At 44.5% G+C, this 16,753-nt stretch overlaps 1 protein-coding gene across 8 annotated transcripts in view; it reads right to left on the bottom strand.

The window, feature by feature from the left end:
• LOC105697607 overlaps positions 1-16,753 on the bottom strand; it is a 129,693-nt gene that overhangs the window by 5,150 nt on the left and 107,790 nt on the right. For all 8 annotated transcript variants that reach the window (XM_012421064.1, XM_012421066.1, XM_012421065.1 and 5 more), the window contains 4 exons: positions 6,768-6,961; positions 4,201-4,380; positions 1,517-1,842; positions 918-1,078 (listed from right to left, as the gene is read on the bottom strand). In XM_012421064.1, the coding sequence (XP_012276487.1) occupies positions 918-1,078; positions 1,517-1,842; positions 4,201-4,380; positions 6,768-6,961 (861 nt within the window). The remainder of the gene's footprint in view (positions 1-917; positions 1,079-1,516; positions 1,843-4,200; positions 4,381-6,767; positions 6,962-16,753) is intronic.

Here is a 16,753-nt window from a genome sequence, read left to right as displayed (position 1 = left end):
AAGCATGTCCGTTGTTAAGAGCTGATGATCTTTCCCCTTTGGCTAGAAATTCGGGATTGGATATCTTGATGACTTCCCGTGTCACTTTAAAGATCGGATGTACAGAGATTTATGTAGCTCGGTACCATCGTCGAACTCCCAGGGGTTGGAATGTTTATAAGCGGCGCGCAATTAAACTTTCTCGCGCCTCGCATGCAAAACAGCTAATTTTGCGGAAACGTGTAAGTGGTTTTACAATTACGCACTCGGAGAGGATTCTGCGGTTGGAAACGATGGATGAAGCTAGGGTGTTGTTCAAATTTGGAGGATTTGATGAAGGTTGCTTTAAATCGTTCACTTTTCTCGAAGATTTCTCAATGAAAGACCTTCTGCTTATTAAAAGCTGAAGGGGAGGAAAAAAATGGAAAGAATTACATTTAAGGAGGTACAAAAAGTATTCAGCTCGTTAAAGTTTAGACAATCGGCAGGAACGTTGCACAGGCTCTCCTGAGTTTTCAACATTTTCCAAGGCTGCTCGTCGAGAGCTCGGGAATTACGGGTTTAAAAGAAAAACTGTTAATTCGGTAGATAACGTTTTGCCATCGGGGAAACGATAATTTAAGGGCCGTTCTTTTTAATCCCGCCGAGAATTCGCTGTACCGTTGCTCTCTCCTTTTTTTCAGGTTTTCCACTAATTGCAGGGCATAAAAATTACTCGGCTGTGAACTACTAAAATTACTGTTCGCTCTGACATTTCTTTTTTGCTTCGTTCTCGGTTGAGCTTTTCAGTCGGAGCAAACCTATGTATTTCGTTTGAGTTCCATATTTGACGTACGTACCCAGACGATACTGCTCGACTGAATTTCTTTTTCCCGGGTGGTACATGAATATATCAATTGAATGTTTGCTTTGCGGAGGACAGGGAGACACAAAGTTACCTTGCTCGTCTTCGACGGTGGATGTACGAGTGGGGGGTCTCCGGAGTCTTCTCGGTGAACTGCCGGATGTTCCTGGAGACTGTTTGCAGCTGGACCCGCTGGAAGTTCCTGGCGACAACTTGCGGACAGCGAGATCACAGAGCATGTCTACTGCTTCTTGCCTGAGGAAAAGAGTTTCGCAAGTCTAAGTGGAAGCTGGTCAAGAGGAAGTTGGACATCAATTTGAGAACGTAACGTTTCCAGGATCACATATTACATTAAATGGTACCAGAAGGACGCAGTCGCTAACGCGACGGGGTGGCTGTGTGGGATCAATTCAATTCTATTATTTTCTAATATGTGTTAAGTGCTTCAAATCCCGTGACAAACATTTCGTTACGCATGGATAAACGGACATCGGAGCCATAGTAAAGTGTGGCGATCATTTTACATGGGACTTGGAACAATCGGACCAAAATTCTAAAGATAGACTCGAATTGGAAAGAACGTCCAACCGAAAGACCTCCCAAGGAACAAGATATCTTTAACATCCGTTATCATATCTTTATCATTATCCATACCTGAAATTTGTACCTCGAAATGCACCAAGAAGGACTCACCTTAGGCAGGTTCGAGGTGGACGGAGTGGATGATCAGGTTCGGTGGGCGACAACGCCGACACCGGGGTTTGCGCCAGGTCGCGATAAAGGCGAAGCTTCACCTTTGGTCCACACTGCCTGAGGAGAGCAACGGCTTCTTCGTGGCTCATCGGAGACAGGGGTGCACCATCGACAGCGACGATTTTGTCACCAGGCTGGATCCTGCCATCGCTGAGAGCCGGTTCCCTTACCAGGGCCCGGACATAGTGGCCCAGGGCACTGCTGTCGGCCTTCCTCAGGGTGAAGCCCAGGCTGCCAGCGACCTTAGTCATCTCGATGTCGAATTCCTGGGAAATGGATCGTTTTATTGAATTTAGAAACCTTTAATATGTCCGTAGAGATGTTTCACGTTGTATCGTTAGAAAAATCGCTTGCCCGACATCTCTAGTACTCGCGGAGAAAATACTTGGTCCGTTTCACAAAATCGTTTGATCGACTGCATTCGGTTGATTCCAGAAAACGTTTTAGATTAAGTCAACCAAATTTTAGTTCACTCGACCGAACTCGTTTGCTTCAATCAACTCTAGTGTCTTGATTAAATCATTTTGTAAATCTTCGGACCAAAAGTTATTAACAGAAGACTCTTTTCACGTATATCAGACATTTGGTTGTCCACGTGGGAACCATGTTCTATGGTTGAACCAGGAAAAATTCAACTGAATATTTTTCTGTGTGCACACGAAACAACGTAATCCATTAAACCGCCATTTATAGCGACCAGTCTTTCTTCAGCCTTATTCGACCAGCTCCCTAACTGCTGGAAGCACACCATTGTGGTACCGCCGCCTCTATTTGGTGGTTCATATGATAACCATGTTATGTGATTGAACTAGAAAAAATTGTATCGATTCAAGGAAATATTTTTCTTCGTGTACACGAAACAACGTAACTTAGTAAGATGTCACTTGCAGCGACCAGTCTGTCTCTAGCCTCATTCGACCAGCTCCCTAACTGCTGGAAGCAGACCGTTGTGGTACCGCCGCCTTTATTTGGTGGTTCATACGATAACCATCTTATGTAACTAAACTAGAAAAAATTGTTTCGATTCAAAGAAATATTTTTCTACGTGTACACGAAACAACGTAACCTAGTAAGGCGCCATTTATAGCGACCAGTCTGTCTCTAGCCTTATTCGACCAGCTCCCTAACTGCTGGAAGCACACCGTTGTGGTGCCCCTGTCTCCTGGTTTCGCGTGTACGCAACCGGGCAAAATTGCGCCCATTACAGGTCGAGACCAAGAGGGATGTAAATCACGATCCGCGTTTTACGGCGTCTTATGGCCCGCAACGTCTGAGGAGCCACAGAAGCTGGCGCGAGGCAGCTCGTTGGCTTAATCACACGCGAAAAGCGCGTGGCCGACCCCCGCGTTAATAAACGACCCCGTGTATACGGCGCTTTACTGCCTGGAGCAATTCCAGGGTCTCGCTAGGCGAGCGGCGCCACGGCCGCTGCGGAAATGGCTGCGGAGGATTTGGGCCGTCGTAAAACGCGGGATGACCCCCTCGCTCGCGGGCCCTCGTAAACATGCCTGGAGGGAGCTACATCTTCCGGCCCGATCTGGACCCTGCGCCGAGATCAGGATCGTTCGGATAAATCGGCCAGGGATTGCTCGAGCTTTCTGCTCGGAGTTTAAATCCCTGGGAAGCCGTCTCTAATGTCGAAGAACTGACTCCGCTCGGAGGACGTGCCGAAAGCCTCGGGACGAACGGAAACGGTGATCTATGGAGATTCAACATCCGGCTCGATCTGGACCGTATATCGAGATAAATTCGCAAAATACCGTACCGATGTCATTCTTAAGATGTACCACGATTGCATTTGGCGTTTGGTCTCATTAGGGCTCGGAAGAACGTTAATGCATATCGATACCGGGTCTCCCAGAAAGGGGTAAAAATTCATCCCGTGCCCCGGACTGCCTCATCCCTTGAAGGGTTACGTCTCATCAAGGCGAATCACGCCCCGCGGCGTCGGTGGAATTCCTTAATCTTATCACGAACAGGGGAGGTTTTCCAACATTCCTCGGAAAATTACTCCGCAGTTCCTCTCGAAAGAACCGACCCCTTGCCGACCAACGTCCCTTTACCCTTTGAATCCTCCTTAGCATCCCAAGTTTTGCAGATCATTTTTAGGAATTACGTTTCCTTCTTCCACTGTTCAGGTGACAAGGAAGTGGCGTCCGAGAGGGCTCGTTTATGAAACTTCTCCCCTAATTGGGAGTACCGAATCGTTTGAAATTTTATCATACTAATGCCGAGGCTTTGAGGAAGGTCCTGACGCCCATGGAACTTCACTTTCTTTTTCAACATTCGCATTCGTTTGTAAACACTTATTAAATTATGCACAGAAATGGAAATATCGTGGGAGATAAATTTTCAAACAATTCGATACATCCAGAGAAACGTTTCATAAACGATTGACTTTTATATCACCTTAACAGTACCTCGTCAAGGATCCTTTTTCGTCCTTTTTCAACGTTGATCTCTGTATCTTTTTCGTCCTTTTACAACGTCGACGGCTATACCCTCTCTTGACCCACTCTCCTTTAATCCACCCTTGCGGAATCCCTCTTGCTCATATTATCCCGATGACCCTCTGGAAATCGAAGTTCCCTTTTTGGAGTTATCATCAGTTATCCATCGCTTACCCCACAGGGTTCGATCTGCAGAGGCGGCAGGGGGTTGAGGATCCTCAGGGGTGGCGGGGGCTCGCTCCTCACAGGTGGGGGTGGAGGCACCCCCGGGGGTGTCACACTGGTCTCCCCTGGAAGTCGGCACACCACCAACTCGACCGTGTTCGAGGTGGTTCGCAGCACTTCGAGGGCCCCCTGCAACAAGTAGCGGAGAAATAAGATTAGGGAGGTGTTGCTCCTGTCAATGGGGCTTACACCCCCCGCGTAGTTTTCGCGGGGAAACGTCCCCTCGAAGATGCGATCGCCGCTCGAATCGCATTACGCTAATGAGATGCAAATCTTTGGTCTCCCAAGGGGATGGTACGTTTTCCTAAGGGCTGGGGTTGGGTGCGTTCTAATTTTCTTTTATGTCCTTTCATTTTCCTTTTCTCTTTTTCAACGGGTGTTCGGCCTCAAGATCTTCAACTTCTGCAAATCCTTGGGAAAATCGAAAGGGGTGATCTTAAAACAAAATTTCAAGGGAATTTCTAGAATCCTTAAGAAGAGGTTATGGCTTAAGGTGAAGTAAAACACCCTTCAAATCAGTCGATTTGAATACAACACTTTTTTTTAAGGGTATTAGACCAAACTGTCTGAAACTTTGACGCGTCACTTCTGATCATCTACGAATTGTCCTGACACATTCAAAATTTGGATTTTTCAAACAAGTTTTTTTAACTCGGCCCAGACCAGAACCAAAATGGCGTCGAGCTCTCATATTTCGATCAATATACAATTATCGAAGGCTCTGATATGAGAATCGAAAGGATCAGGACAATTTTACGACAATTTAGAACACTCTGGTAATCGATAAACTCGCATTTGAACGGGATAAAGGCAAAAAAGTGTTGTATACGCTTCTATACTAAAACGATGGAAATACGAGGTCTCGGAGTGAAAATTTAATTGACTTGAAAATCACAGACGGCGCAGGGGGTCCCCCTGCAGTCAATTAGGGCCTCAGAAAGCACGAATCCAGAGGATTTCTGGAGTTTTACTTCGATTTCTTTATAATTATTGTACGAAAACGACAGGTGGAGTATGCCATTTGGTATAATACCCAATATAATTCGACACAGCTGTCGATATAAAAACGAACGTCAGCAACGTAGGCATTTAGAAGAATCTTCTTTATCGACGTCGACCAAGTTCTTCGACGTGTTTCACTTCACCTTAATAGTCGTTAGTTAATGAAGGGCCTTATTTCTTTTTTTGGGGAAAAAGTACGATTGACGCAGGGGAAAGTATTTTTTAAGGTCAACCGTCGAACGTTGAAGGACCGGCGGAAAAACAGCCGGAGTTTTTCCGACGCTGAATGGAATATGCTCTGAAAAGAGGTTCGTTCGAACGCGAGCGGATATATAGCGTATCGGTCGGACGAAATTCGCAGTTTGGATCCAATCCAATTCAAATTGAAGGGCTGGCTCAGAACCACAATCCGTTTTCTCGCCGGTGCAATGTGCGTTGCCCCATATAGTCCGAACTGGCCGGTTTTTGACACCCTAAAGGGCATATATCACGAGATAAGCGAAAAATTCCCGAATCAAATAAAGCTGCCATAAGCAGGGGATGATCCCCTGCACTGAATGCAAAGTCAGTCACTTTACGAACCTTCTCGAAATATGTCTCCCTCGACGTCAAAACTAATTTCGGCCCCGCGGAGAAGTAATCCCCGCGAAATAGAAAATAAAACGATATAGAATGAAAATAATTACGGAAATTGTAAAGGAAGGAAAAAAAATATGGGTACGTGGCTAGTACGCGCGTTGGAAGGGAAACTTCTTTTTATGCATATTTCGCTCGAAAAGTCGATAATTAATCGAGAGAACACAAACGAACTCGCTAACACAAACGAAAGTGCTTACGCAACTTGGGTTAATACTAATGCGTAAAAATGAACGTAGGTAGTAATGAACTGTAAAGCTAAAATTTACGAAAATTGTGTCAATACTAAAATTCGGAGATGAGGGTAAACAGTAATTAACGGTGACAAGGAAATTGAGATAACATGTCAATAATAACGAGCGGCGATTTTAACGTCAACGTTGCTAAACCAGAAGCCAGCAGCTGATTGACTTTAGTCGTCAAAATTGAAATAAAATATAATAACATCAACGTTTATGCAAATTCCGTTGATACTAAATTACTACCAATTAATAGACCAGAACGCGAAGGTCAACATAAATGGTAATTTAATAGTAAAAAAAAAAGACATTTCGCTTTCCGAAAAGGGCCCCTTTCGTGACACGCGAACTTACACTTATCGCGGGGGTATGATCATTTTCACTCGAATAATCCATAATTCCTGGAACTCGCGAAAAAGTTGATTCCCTCCCTTTGACATCCCGTCAAAGAATCCAAGGGGCCGGGGACTATGGGAATTAAAAGCCGGGACAAACGACAATGGAGCCGGCAAAAGTTTCGCCCCTGGTGGCTTCTCTGATAGGGCGCGATCTGCTCTAAAATCAGTCCGGGGGTGGAACGCGACGCCGATCGGAGGCATCCGGAGTTCCGCATTGTTCGGGGGCGTCGAAGTTACTCACATAATTGGTGAGTCCAGTTAGCGGGATTCCATTCGCAGCCAGGAGGATGTCGCCGGGTTGAAGTTTGTTCGAGAGGGCCGCCGGCTGCTGCGGGAAGAGCCTTTTCACCCTGACTGGTCCAGCGGTGCCACCCCCGGAGACGCTTAATCCCAGTCCTCGGCTACTCTTCTGCAGGACGACCCGGAACGTGTTCTCTGAAAGAACGGCGATCACGTTTAATCAAATTCTAGCCCCTCCGTCGAATTGCGCCCGGCGAGGCTCGAGAAGGAATTTTTCTTTAGCATTTTTCATCCCCAAGGAGCGCGATTTCTATCTCGAGTCATTCCAGGAGAAAGGTGGGGAGCGTTTTCCGAAATTCCGGGAAACTTTTGGAATCTTTCCCGGCCAGGTTCCAATTTTTAATCGAGCACTTTCATCCCTGGGGTTGGACACCGCGCTAGTCTCGCCGATACGCGACAATTACCGAACGAGCGGCTGCACCCTCTGCGCGTATCGTTTTATTTATTACCGCCATTACGGGGGTTATTGTCGTCATCGGCGGAGCCGCGGAGAATGAGGTGGATAATTAGCGCGAGCGTTAAAACAATCGCCTCGTTTCGCCCGTTTTAATAATAGGTATCGATCCGCGATGGAGGTCGGAATAAAAGGCGACGCCGACGTCCATTTACACCTGCACGATAATACTCGTAATTAGGAAACGGCGCGACGTTTGCCGAAGCTGCGCTCAAAAACCGATTCGAGCTCGCTGCACTTTGCCGGGATTATTTACGGGATTGAGGTGAAGTGAAATCTCCGCAAACGAATCGATTCGAATATCGCACTCTTTTTAAAATGATATTCCTGAAACTTGCTCACTGACATTTTAGCACTTAACTCGTAAGTATCTAACGAAAGTTTTGATACTTTCAACATTTTTATTTCTTTTAAATGTCGGCCGAGACTAGAATTTATATATCTGTTTTAGCGTTAAATGATATCTTTTAACATTTAAAGACTACATATAAAAGACGTTTCATAACCCTAAAAGTCTGGTAAGAGGATGTATCATAGTCTTGATCAGAACTGAAATGACGTACTCTCGTATTTTGATCAGGGTATAATTCCTGTAGACTCCGATGTGAGAAACGAAAGCGTTAAAGCTGTCGCATAACAGTTCAGAACACTCTAGTAAATGGGACATGCATTTGTAGGTGGCAGAGGCAAAAGAAGTTTCTTGGGAACTTCTGTACTAAGATAAAGGGTAACACGTATAGGGCACGAGGTCTCGGAGAGAAAATTTAGTCGGTTCTAAATGTAACGTACAGTTGTCCCTCAATTTACGCGGAGTATCCGTTCCACGTGAATTCGTTTTACGCGAATGACAATCGCGGAAATAAAGTCTGTCAGTACAAAAGAAAAAAGTATTCGAAATAAAAGCTTGTACATATGTTTCTCACATATAATTTATTTCAAGTAGCTTAACAAAAAGAATAATGACGTCTCGAAATCGAGGGAGGGGTGTACCTTGAGTGCACCATTTCGTACAATACTAAATCGAGTACGAAGGATTTGCCAATATAAATAAAAACGTCGATAACATGCCGCGCTATTTCAGACGGTATATCAGTTAGAAAAATTTTCTCCTACGCAAGTTTAAGTTTTCAGACGGGTATTACTTCGCCTTAATACGAACGCGAAGGAGAACCGCGACAGAAACGATTGCTGGATTTGGAATTCCGTTTTTATTTATGCCAACGTTAACGATTACGGAAGCCGTCAGGCATAAAACGGTCGTCGCCTCGTGCAGATTCGCGTTTCCCATCGATCGACGCGTTGGCTCGTCGACGATAACGTCGTTTCGGCCGACGGTCGTTTCGACGAGAGCGACGAGGCTGACTCCGGAAAAAAAAAAAAAAAAAAAACGGGAATCCTTTTACAAGGAATTCCCGTGAAATCGGCAGGATCGTTCGCAAATTAATAGCCGGGAGCGCGATACCTCGTCCCGGTGGAGGCGCCATATTTTGTCGATCGATTGAGTGCGTTGAAAAATGGAAAAATGGGGAAAAAATATCGGAAACTGGCTAGAAATAATTTGGATCGTTAAACGATCGATTGGTTGTCGCTGAAGCTCCTCGAAGTTCCGATTGAACAGGCTAATTTATGCAAATTACATGCCACCCAGAACCGCCTAAACGCTTTTAGCTGTCAGTCAACCGCATTGTTCGGATTATGGTGCAAAATTGAAATGCCAGGTGCGATGGTTAACCTTTTGCCGATCGATCATGGTCCATCAGGGTCGCTCCCCGGGGAGTTGAAGGGCTTGGAACGGCGACCTGACTTGACTTTCGAGGTATTGTGAAATCAACTGCTCAGAGGCGCTTTGTCGTGGTTGATACGTGAATTGGCGGGTACAGTTTGTCAGAGACCACAATAGTCCGTGAGCTGGAAATTACGTCCTATCGGTTCAAAGAGCGGTAACGGTAATCACGGCTCGATCGATCGGAACCCTTTAGTTGCTAAATAATTTTAACATTTAATTATTTTACGTCAAAATACCGAGAGTCGAATTAAGGCCTTCATTCGGATTGGTACCTGTCGGTACCATGATACTCCGTGTTACGGAATCAATGAGAATCTTGCAATCGCTTGACAATATTATAATTAAAATGTTTAAAGATCCATTGTCAGATGTGAAAGTAAGATCATGCATTTAGCAGGCCTCTGTCTCTCGAGAATTATACTCTACCCAAATCAGGGGATTACAAGGTGCCTTATGAATAGGGTAATGCATATCCAACCTGGACTGGTACCTCCGGCCTGCGTTACACGATGTTACATCGCCCATTATAAGATAACCCCCGCTCATCGGCCGTAATAAACGTTCGCAAGTTTGCGAACAACAAAGGGTGTAAAGGCACCCTTGTTGGCCTGCATACACCTACAAGTACGCACACGGATAGGACCCATTGTCCAAGTTACCGCACGTACCGCTTCACCAAATTGTGCTCGCCAGCTTTAACAGGAATAACGGCCGAGAATCGTTTCGACGAAGCTGGGCTTTGTCGATCAAACACAGAGACGAGTCCTTCCTCTGTCATCCGATGCAATAAAAAAACCTCCCTGCGAGCCAATACCCTGCGATTCACGAATTCTTTTTAGAGATGGTCAGCCCTTCCTGGAAGGCTGATGAAGGGAGCGCGGAAAATGGCCACGTTAATGCTCTATTGTCCGAGGTCCGGCATTAATATTCAATGTCGGACAAAAGTGACAATTCGGCATGACAATCACGGCCCGAAGTGATGGGCATTCGAAATAAATTGTTAGGAATATAATAGGCTCGATTTGAATTGGAATTACGGGCCGCGGAGTGGAGAACTGTTTCGAAATTGGGGGGAGTTAGGTCATTCGGGCGAAGAGGTGAGAGAATTTAGACGTTTTGGACGTGGTGGAGTCGCGCCAAATAAAAAGTTTTCTTTCTGGTCGAAATTAATTACGGATCATGAATAATAAAAGCTTGGTGAAGGTTAACTGAAGAAAATTGAATATAGTATTAAAATGATATTAATTTCATTTAGTCCGCCCTACAGCTTATTCGTTCATTAATTGTCACAAGAATTAATGTTCTTTTCTTTTTTATAGAAAGTGATGTTTTCTCTTAGGGTAAGTTTTTTATTTTCAGTTAATATATATTGAATTGCGGGATCCATCTTTTCTGATTTTAGATTCAAGTTGTAGTAGTATATGAAGCTATTATCGAGTTTGCGAAAATGTGAGAACATTTCGTGGATGTTCTGTATGGTTCCTGATGGGTTCTGGGCAAGTTGTAGCACCGCTATTCAATTATCTTAGGTATGATGCCGTACTACATCAGGTTATGCCTTTGTGCAGGCGTTTCAAATTCAGATTTCAATTTGCCGTTTCGAATCGAGATGCCAAGGCTGCAGCGCCCTGTCCGTCAGGAGTGAACTCCTGAAACAGTACCGCAGGATTCAGCAGCTTCCTGGATGTTAGAACCCTGCGGAGCTGTCATTCATCCTGGGTGCATTCTCTGGTGCACAATATGCAGGAAGATGGAAATTACCCCGAGTAGAGTACGAAATGTAGAGCACTTTTGGTCGCTGTAAAATGTGGCGTCATAACACTCAGTATTTGGACGTAACTTCTCCTTCAACTTTTAATTCTCTTTCTTTATCAACATGGTAGTAACGAAATATTAAACGCGTACAAACAGTGCAGCGAAACCCTATCTCCGCAGATTTAAGATCCAAACCTGAAATTATGTCGCCGTTTCCGGTATTATTCTCGTATCAGTCTGGAATACAGAAGAACATTCACAGACTGAAAGCACTTTACGGTGTGAGCAGTCGTCTCGTTTTCATGGCATCGTGAAAACGACGCTAAATTTAGAAGGACGAGCGTATATATACGTATACCCCTTGATATTGCACATTCCGCCATTTTGTACGTTGGACGTGTCAATTTCGGCCCCGAGTGAAACACGGCCCATAATCGTCCCTAATGTTCGTTTTCCAGAAATAGTCAATATCCTCTTTCCCCGGAATGATCGGCTGCACTTGGCTTCCTTTTACACCTTAAAACGGGATAAAAAATAATTGTGAAAAAATATGATTGGTTATCCGTTGGAGTCTGACTATTTCATTTGGACTATGCATATAGGGCGATGTAAATCTCGCAATTTGTCGAAGGATTCTGTTCTCCGAACGAGCTTTTGCCTAAGTTAATGCCAAATCAACTGCAATTCCGAGCCCTATTCAGAATCCTTGGGCAAGATCGGGGACATCTTCACCTGCCGAATTCAATTTGGCGAAGATACGTGAAGGGCTCATCTACGGGCACCACCTGATGCAAGGAGTTCGCAAAACGTGTTGCAAGGTGCACTCGAGCAGGTTGCACCTTTCCGACCTTGCAGGATAAGGTTGGAATACTCCGCGCAAAGGATAGGTGAAATCACTGACTAAGTAACGAGTGATTACTAGGGGCCTTGCATGCAAAATTGTATCCGTGATTAGTCGGTAGTAACTGACAAGGACGGTACTCAACAAATCACGCGAAACAAGCGGTACTGAGTGAGTAAAGTACTCAAAGTGTCACCTAACAGACATAGACGAGGAAAGAAATTACGACGACACGAATGAAAAGGTTTAGGTAAATTAAAAAGGACTGCGAATAATTTCAGAATTTCGACGCTGAACGTATGAAACCTGACAATCATTATTCGAAAAATAATTTATGGTTATTTTCTGGATGGACTTTTGTCACCCATTTGCAACACCTGGAAGGTATTCGGTTAACACTAAACAATCGTTGGCAATATTCATTTCATATCCTGACCATCCACCGGAGCAGGGCCTCCATTACGAGTACCATTTAAATTTAAGTGACCATATTCCAAAACTGGCCCTAAAAAACCCACGTTTCTCCGGAGAACTTATATGGCTACCGTAATACCTGTAAATTTGAGGTGCGTCATGAATTGCGCGAAACGGTCTACGTGCAATTTAAAGGGACCCCCGTGAATTTTCCTTAACAATTTTTTAACACGAGTCTGTCCGCCAAACCGCGTGTAAAAAGGGAAGTTTAATTAAACACCCTCAAAGCCGCAGAATTAAATCCCCTCAAAGGTCGACGTTCCTTTGAGGTGTTTAATGTAATTCCGCGACGTGCGAGCAATTAGTTTTAACAAACAATCTGGCTAATGGAGATAATCGCGGGTGAGTAATTATTGAGAAGGGGCCAAAAGTGGAGTAAACTGTATGAAAGTGGTGAAACGAGTATACTTCACTGGGGTGTCGGGGAAGGGTAAGTGTTTCGCGAACTAGAGGAACAACCTTTCGTCTTTCTCCTGGGAACCCTCTCGAGATGTTGGAAGCTGTTTCGCGTGTTTCTTCCTCGCTTCCGTCTGCTGTCAAGGTAATGGTATAACCAATTACTGTACTTCTGGCGTCAACGTTTACTCCTCCGTACACCGAGTAAATGCTTTCTAATCAAATTACGTACCCCGTGGCCCGAATTCCCGGTAGGTATTAAATTTCCATAATTTTTAGGCATTTTCTTCGAGAGCACCGGAATGAAAATCGTGGTCGAAAGGAAATTTCAAGAGCTGATACAACGATAGCAAGAGAGGCTACCACGATAACTCTGGCAGTGATTACCTAGAACAAGTAGACACTTATTCAAGGAAATTCCTGTCATTTTTTCTACCCATTGATTTCTCAGCCAGATATTAAATTTTCGATAATCACCTGCCACTGATACATAAATGATCAGGTATACATAATGTTCATTACAAATTTATTTCTAATTTCGCTCGCTTTACCGTGCTGCAACATTAACGATTTGGTTGAAAATGATTGGAAGCGAGTAAAATTTCAACCCACATTAACTGTTCTCTTATAAATTCATTGGAATTATTATATTCTTTTCCGTTTTAAGGAGAATTAACGCGTTTAAAGTGAGTAATTGGATCCGCGGATTTTTCTCCAAAGGGGCGAATTAGTACGGATCGCTCGGTAGCTTTAGAAGACACACGAATGCGCCCACTCGGAACGATGGGCTCATGAATTAGGTCTTTATGCATGTAATTTGCTACTCGTGTGCGGGAATATCACGGCAACATTTTTCCCTCCCTTTCTGTGCGGAGAATAACTTGAAGCGGGTGCACGTCGCTCCTCGCGCATCCACGACCTGCCCCACGTCCTGCCTTTTATGCACCGTATTAGTAAAACGAGTTACACGAGTGGTGGAATTAGCTGTAACTCGGCTGAATGAATAAACATGTGGAGCGCATCTCGGAGTGGCATCGGCCTGCCAAAGGCAGGACGAAGTGCCAGCCACGCAAAGGAGATGAAAATGTCCCCTAGAAGCTGGGGGGGAGGGAACATTTTGAAAATTAAACAGCCTGACTATGCTCCTCTGTGCCGATTCCTTCTGCAAAGGCGACTGCACCTTTTTCCCGCGCTGCACCCTTTTTTTTCCTCTCGTTCTCGCGCACTTGCACCTTTTGCACCTTTTTACGAGCTCACGGTCGTCCTATTTGCAAATGCAGAGCCTCGAAGGAGACCGGGCTAAGAGGTCTCGCGAGACGGAATTTAAATAAAAAATTAAAGGAGGACCCTTCGCGTCACCGAGCAATGGCCGCGGATAAGTGACGGACTCGTTAATCCCCGTTCGCTCGATCGATAACCATTTTGTCGCGACACTGTACACGGGGCGGACCTAGTTGCGGCGGGCTGCGTACCTAAATTCATGTATCTTAATTTAGACAGTCTGCTTCCGGCATTAGGCTCAGTAATGGCATAACGAATTGCAACTATAAATCCCGCGGACACTGGAACACGCGCAAAATGCACGGTATGCCTCGGATTAAATCCGCCGCGCTAATGGCCGGAGTTTAAATCGCGTCAAAAGGGGTCAATAATATTTCCAAGACATCGTTGGCTCGCACAAATGTCTACTCTGATCATGCATAAAGCTTTAAAATTAGATATGGTATTTTTGAAAATTTCGTACAATTTTTCTTTTGTACGGACACATGGTGAGGAATCGAGATTCCAATGGCCACGGGTCAGCCTAGGGGTATGCCTTAAAAATGAAATGTGCAGCTCATTTGCAAGTTATTAATTTTCCAAAATATCTGCAGGATCTTTCGACGTCGTTTGTATCCCTCTGCCAAAGGACTTCGTAGATTGCAGGATTCTGGCCTGGCCACTCGGACAAACTACAGAAAGTCGTGCTCTTTTGTTCGCGACGCCTTCGAGCACGGTTCGATACTCCGACGTCGTTCCGCTCTAACTGCAGGATGGAGAGTAGGAATCCCCCGACATTCAAAACTTATTGGACCCTGGAAAATTTCCCTTGCACATGATGCATTACACGGAGAAACCTGCATACCGACGTCGGAGAAAATACGGCAGCCTCGGAGCCTCCGGTAAAATAAATTAAAAATCCTTGCGGCCACATCAGCGCACGCCAGTAATAAATACACCGGTATAACGCGATAAGCCTCTCCCTGGAAAATTAGTAAGTTCCTTAAAAAAAAAAAAAGAAATATTTCACGAAGATCTTTTCATTGCAATAATCTCGGATTTTATAATAGATTATATATATATAATTTCTTTTTCCTTTTCCATGGCCATTATCGATAGAAACTCTGAGAGTCAACCAGGATTGATTTCGACGAATAAAATTCCCACACGCGAGGTGAATTATTGGACAGCTTTATAAAGGGGTGGCGAACAAAAGAAAGGGCGTAAGAGAGAGGGGGGCTCCTCGATTTGCGAGAACAATCGGCTATCATTTACATTGAATCATTGTCCGTTTCGCGGGCAAGGTAGGTACCTGTAATCCACTCTCGGCTTCATCGCAGACCCCTTCATCAGGGTAAATTAGTTCGGAACCTAATTAAGGGAAGTCGATCAATTAATGCCTTTTGTGTGACAGGAAAATACGGGCGAATTGGCACTGACGATTTCAAATTGAACGTGGATTCGGGGGGCGCTTATCACCGTGCAAAGCCGCATTACATGCTCGTCGATGAATGTTAATCAAAGCGGGCACCTCCGCTGGAAACTGTGCAATTAACCGAGTGGAATGATTAACCGATTCACGGCCGAATGGGCAGGATTCGTCGATCGATGTGGTTAAACGATGCGAATCGATCGCATCGCTCATCCATTTTGCGCGAGCATAAAACAAGCACCAATTCCGATATTAAATTGAAATCATTCTCTCTGATAAGGCAGACCCGGCCTCTCGTGAAGAAATAATTCCGATTTAAATCCTGCATTTATACCGTACCCGAGAATTAACCTACGAATGCCTTGAACTCGGTGTGACGGCAGTGAAGTTGATAGAACATGTTGCATGTAGACGTTACATGTAGATTTTAAAATCTACATGTACATAAAATATACACCGCGTAATTAATTACGCGATGTATATGAATTTAGGAAGTATATACAGTAGTGCCCTTTATCATCCATTATTATTTCTTAGGACGCACCTTAAAGTCTAACTCGGTCTTAACATCTTCCTTAACGACATTTTGATCGGCGAACGGTCGCATTAGCCGTGGCTAACTTTCTGGAGAAATTAGAAAACTTGTCCTGAGAGGGTCCCGCGAATTGCGATCATTTTCGCTGGGAGCTTTTTTCATTAAAGCTGAGAGATCCATCTCCAGCGTGGGATCCGCTCAGATGACAAATTTTTTGAAGCGCGTTTACAGGAGTGATTTATGGATGCTGTGCACAGCTAGCTATCGTTAACATCTTTTTTATCCGAAAAGAAAACGCGTTTATAATTACTTCTCCGGTACGCGTTAGAGGAATGAAACGAATAAACTTCTATCACAGAATTTCTTATCATGGAACGAATGCGTGTACGTTTGTTGCAATATTAACGGCGCTCTCTGGAGCGTCGATAATCGATGTTGCTAACTAACGACGTGACACGAATGCGAATCGATGAATTATGCAATTTCAGCCCCGATTAAACTGGCCGTTGCGTTAGCTGCACTTTCTTGGGATCTCCGCGGCGTGAGATTTGCATCGAGTGCATATTCTCACTTGTCTGCATTGCTCTCTCATGCCTCCACCTTTAATGTGCGAAAGCCTTAGTCAATTATAGATCGCATTTTGATTACGCTCCTCTGATGCTCCATTTGATCTGTTTAATGGGAGTCGCAAGGTAATGAAGAGGGAACCTCAAAGCAGGGTTTAATCAGTTTGGAGACACGTTACGTATGCACCCCAGAGGGACTCAAAGTTCCTCACCGAAGATCCTCCCAAGAAAAGTCAAGAGAAACTAGACAGAAATTGCGAAACGTAGTCAACGAAAATATATAAAAATCAGTGCCTGCGAGACTTAACTTACTGAAAATGATTCACGACAACGTGACATCGATATCGAATATAAATTCTAATCATTCAATTTTAAAGGTCTCGTTACGATAAGATCTACCCCTGGAACATGAAGAAACCTCGAATGAT

Source organism: Orussus abietinus, unplaced genomic scaffold, assembly GCF_000612105.2.
Source record: "Orussus abietinus isolate OABI.00-Male unplaced genomic scaffold, Oabi_2.0 scaffold21, whole genome shotgun sequence".
Lineage (NCBI taxonomy): Eukaryota > Metazoa > Arthropoda > Insecta > Hymenoptera > Orussidae > Orussus > Orussus abietinus.
The sequence above is the reverse complement of the archived record's forward strand: the minus strand, read 5'-3'. Positions and strand labels throughout refer to the sequence as shown.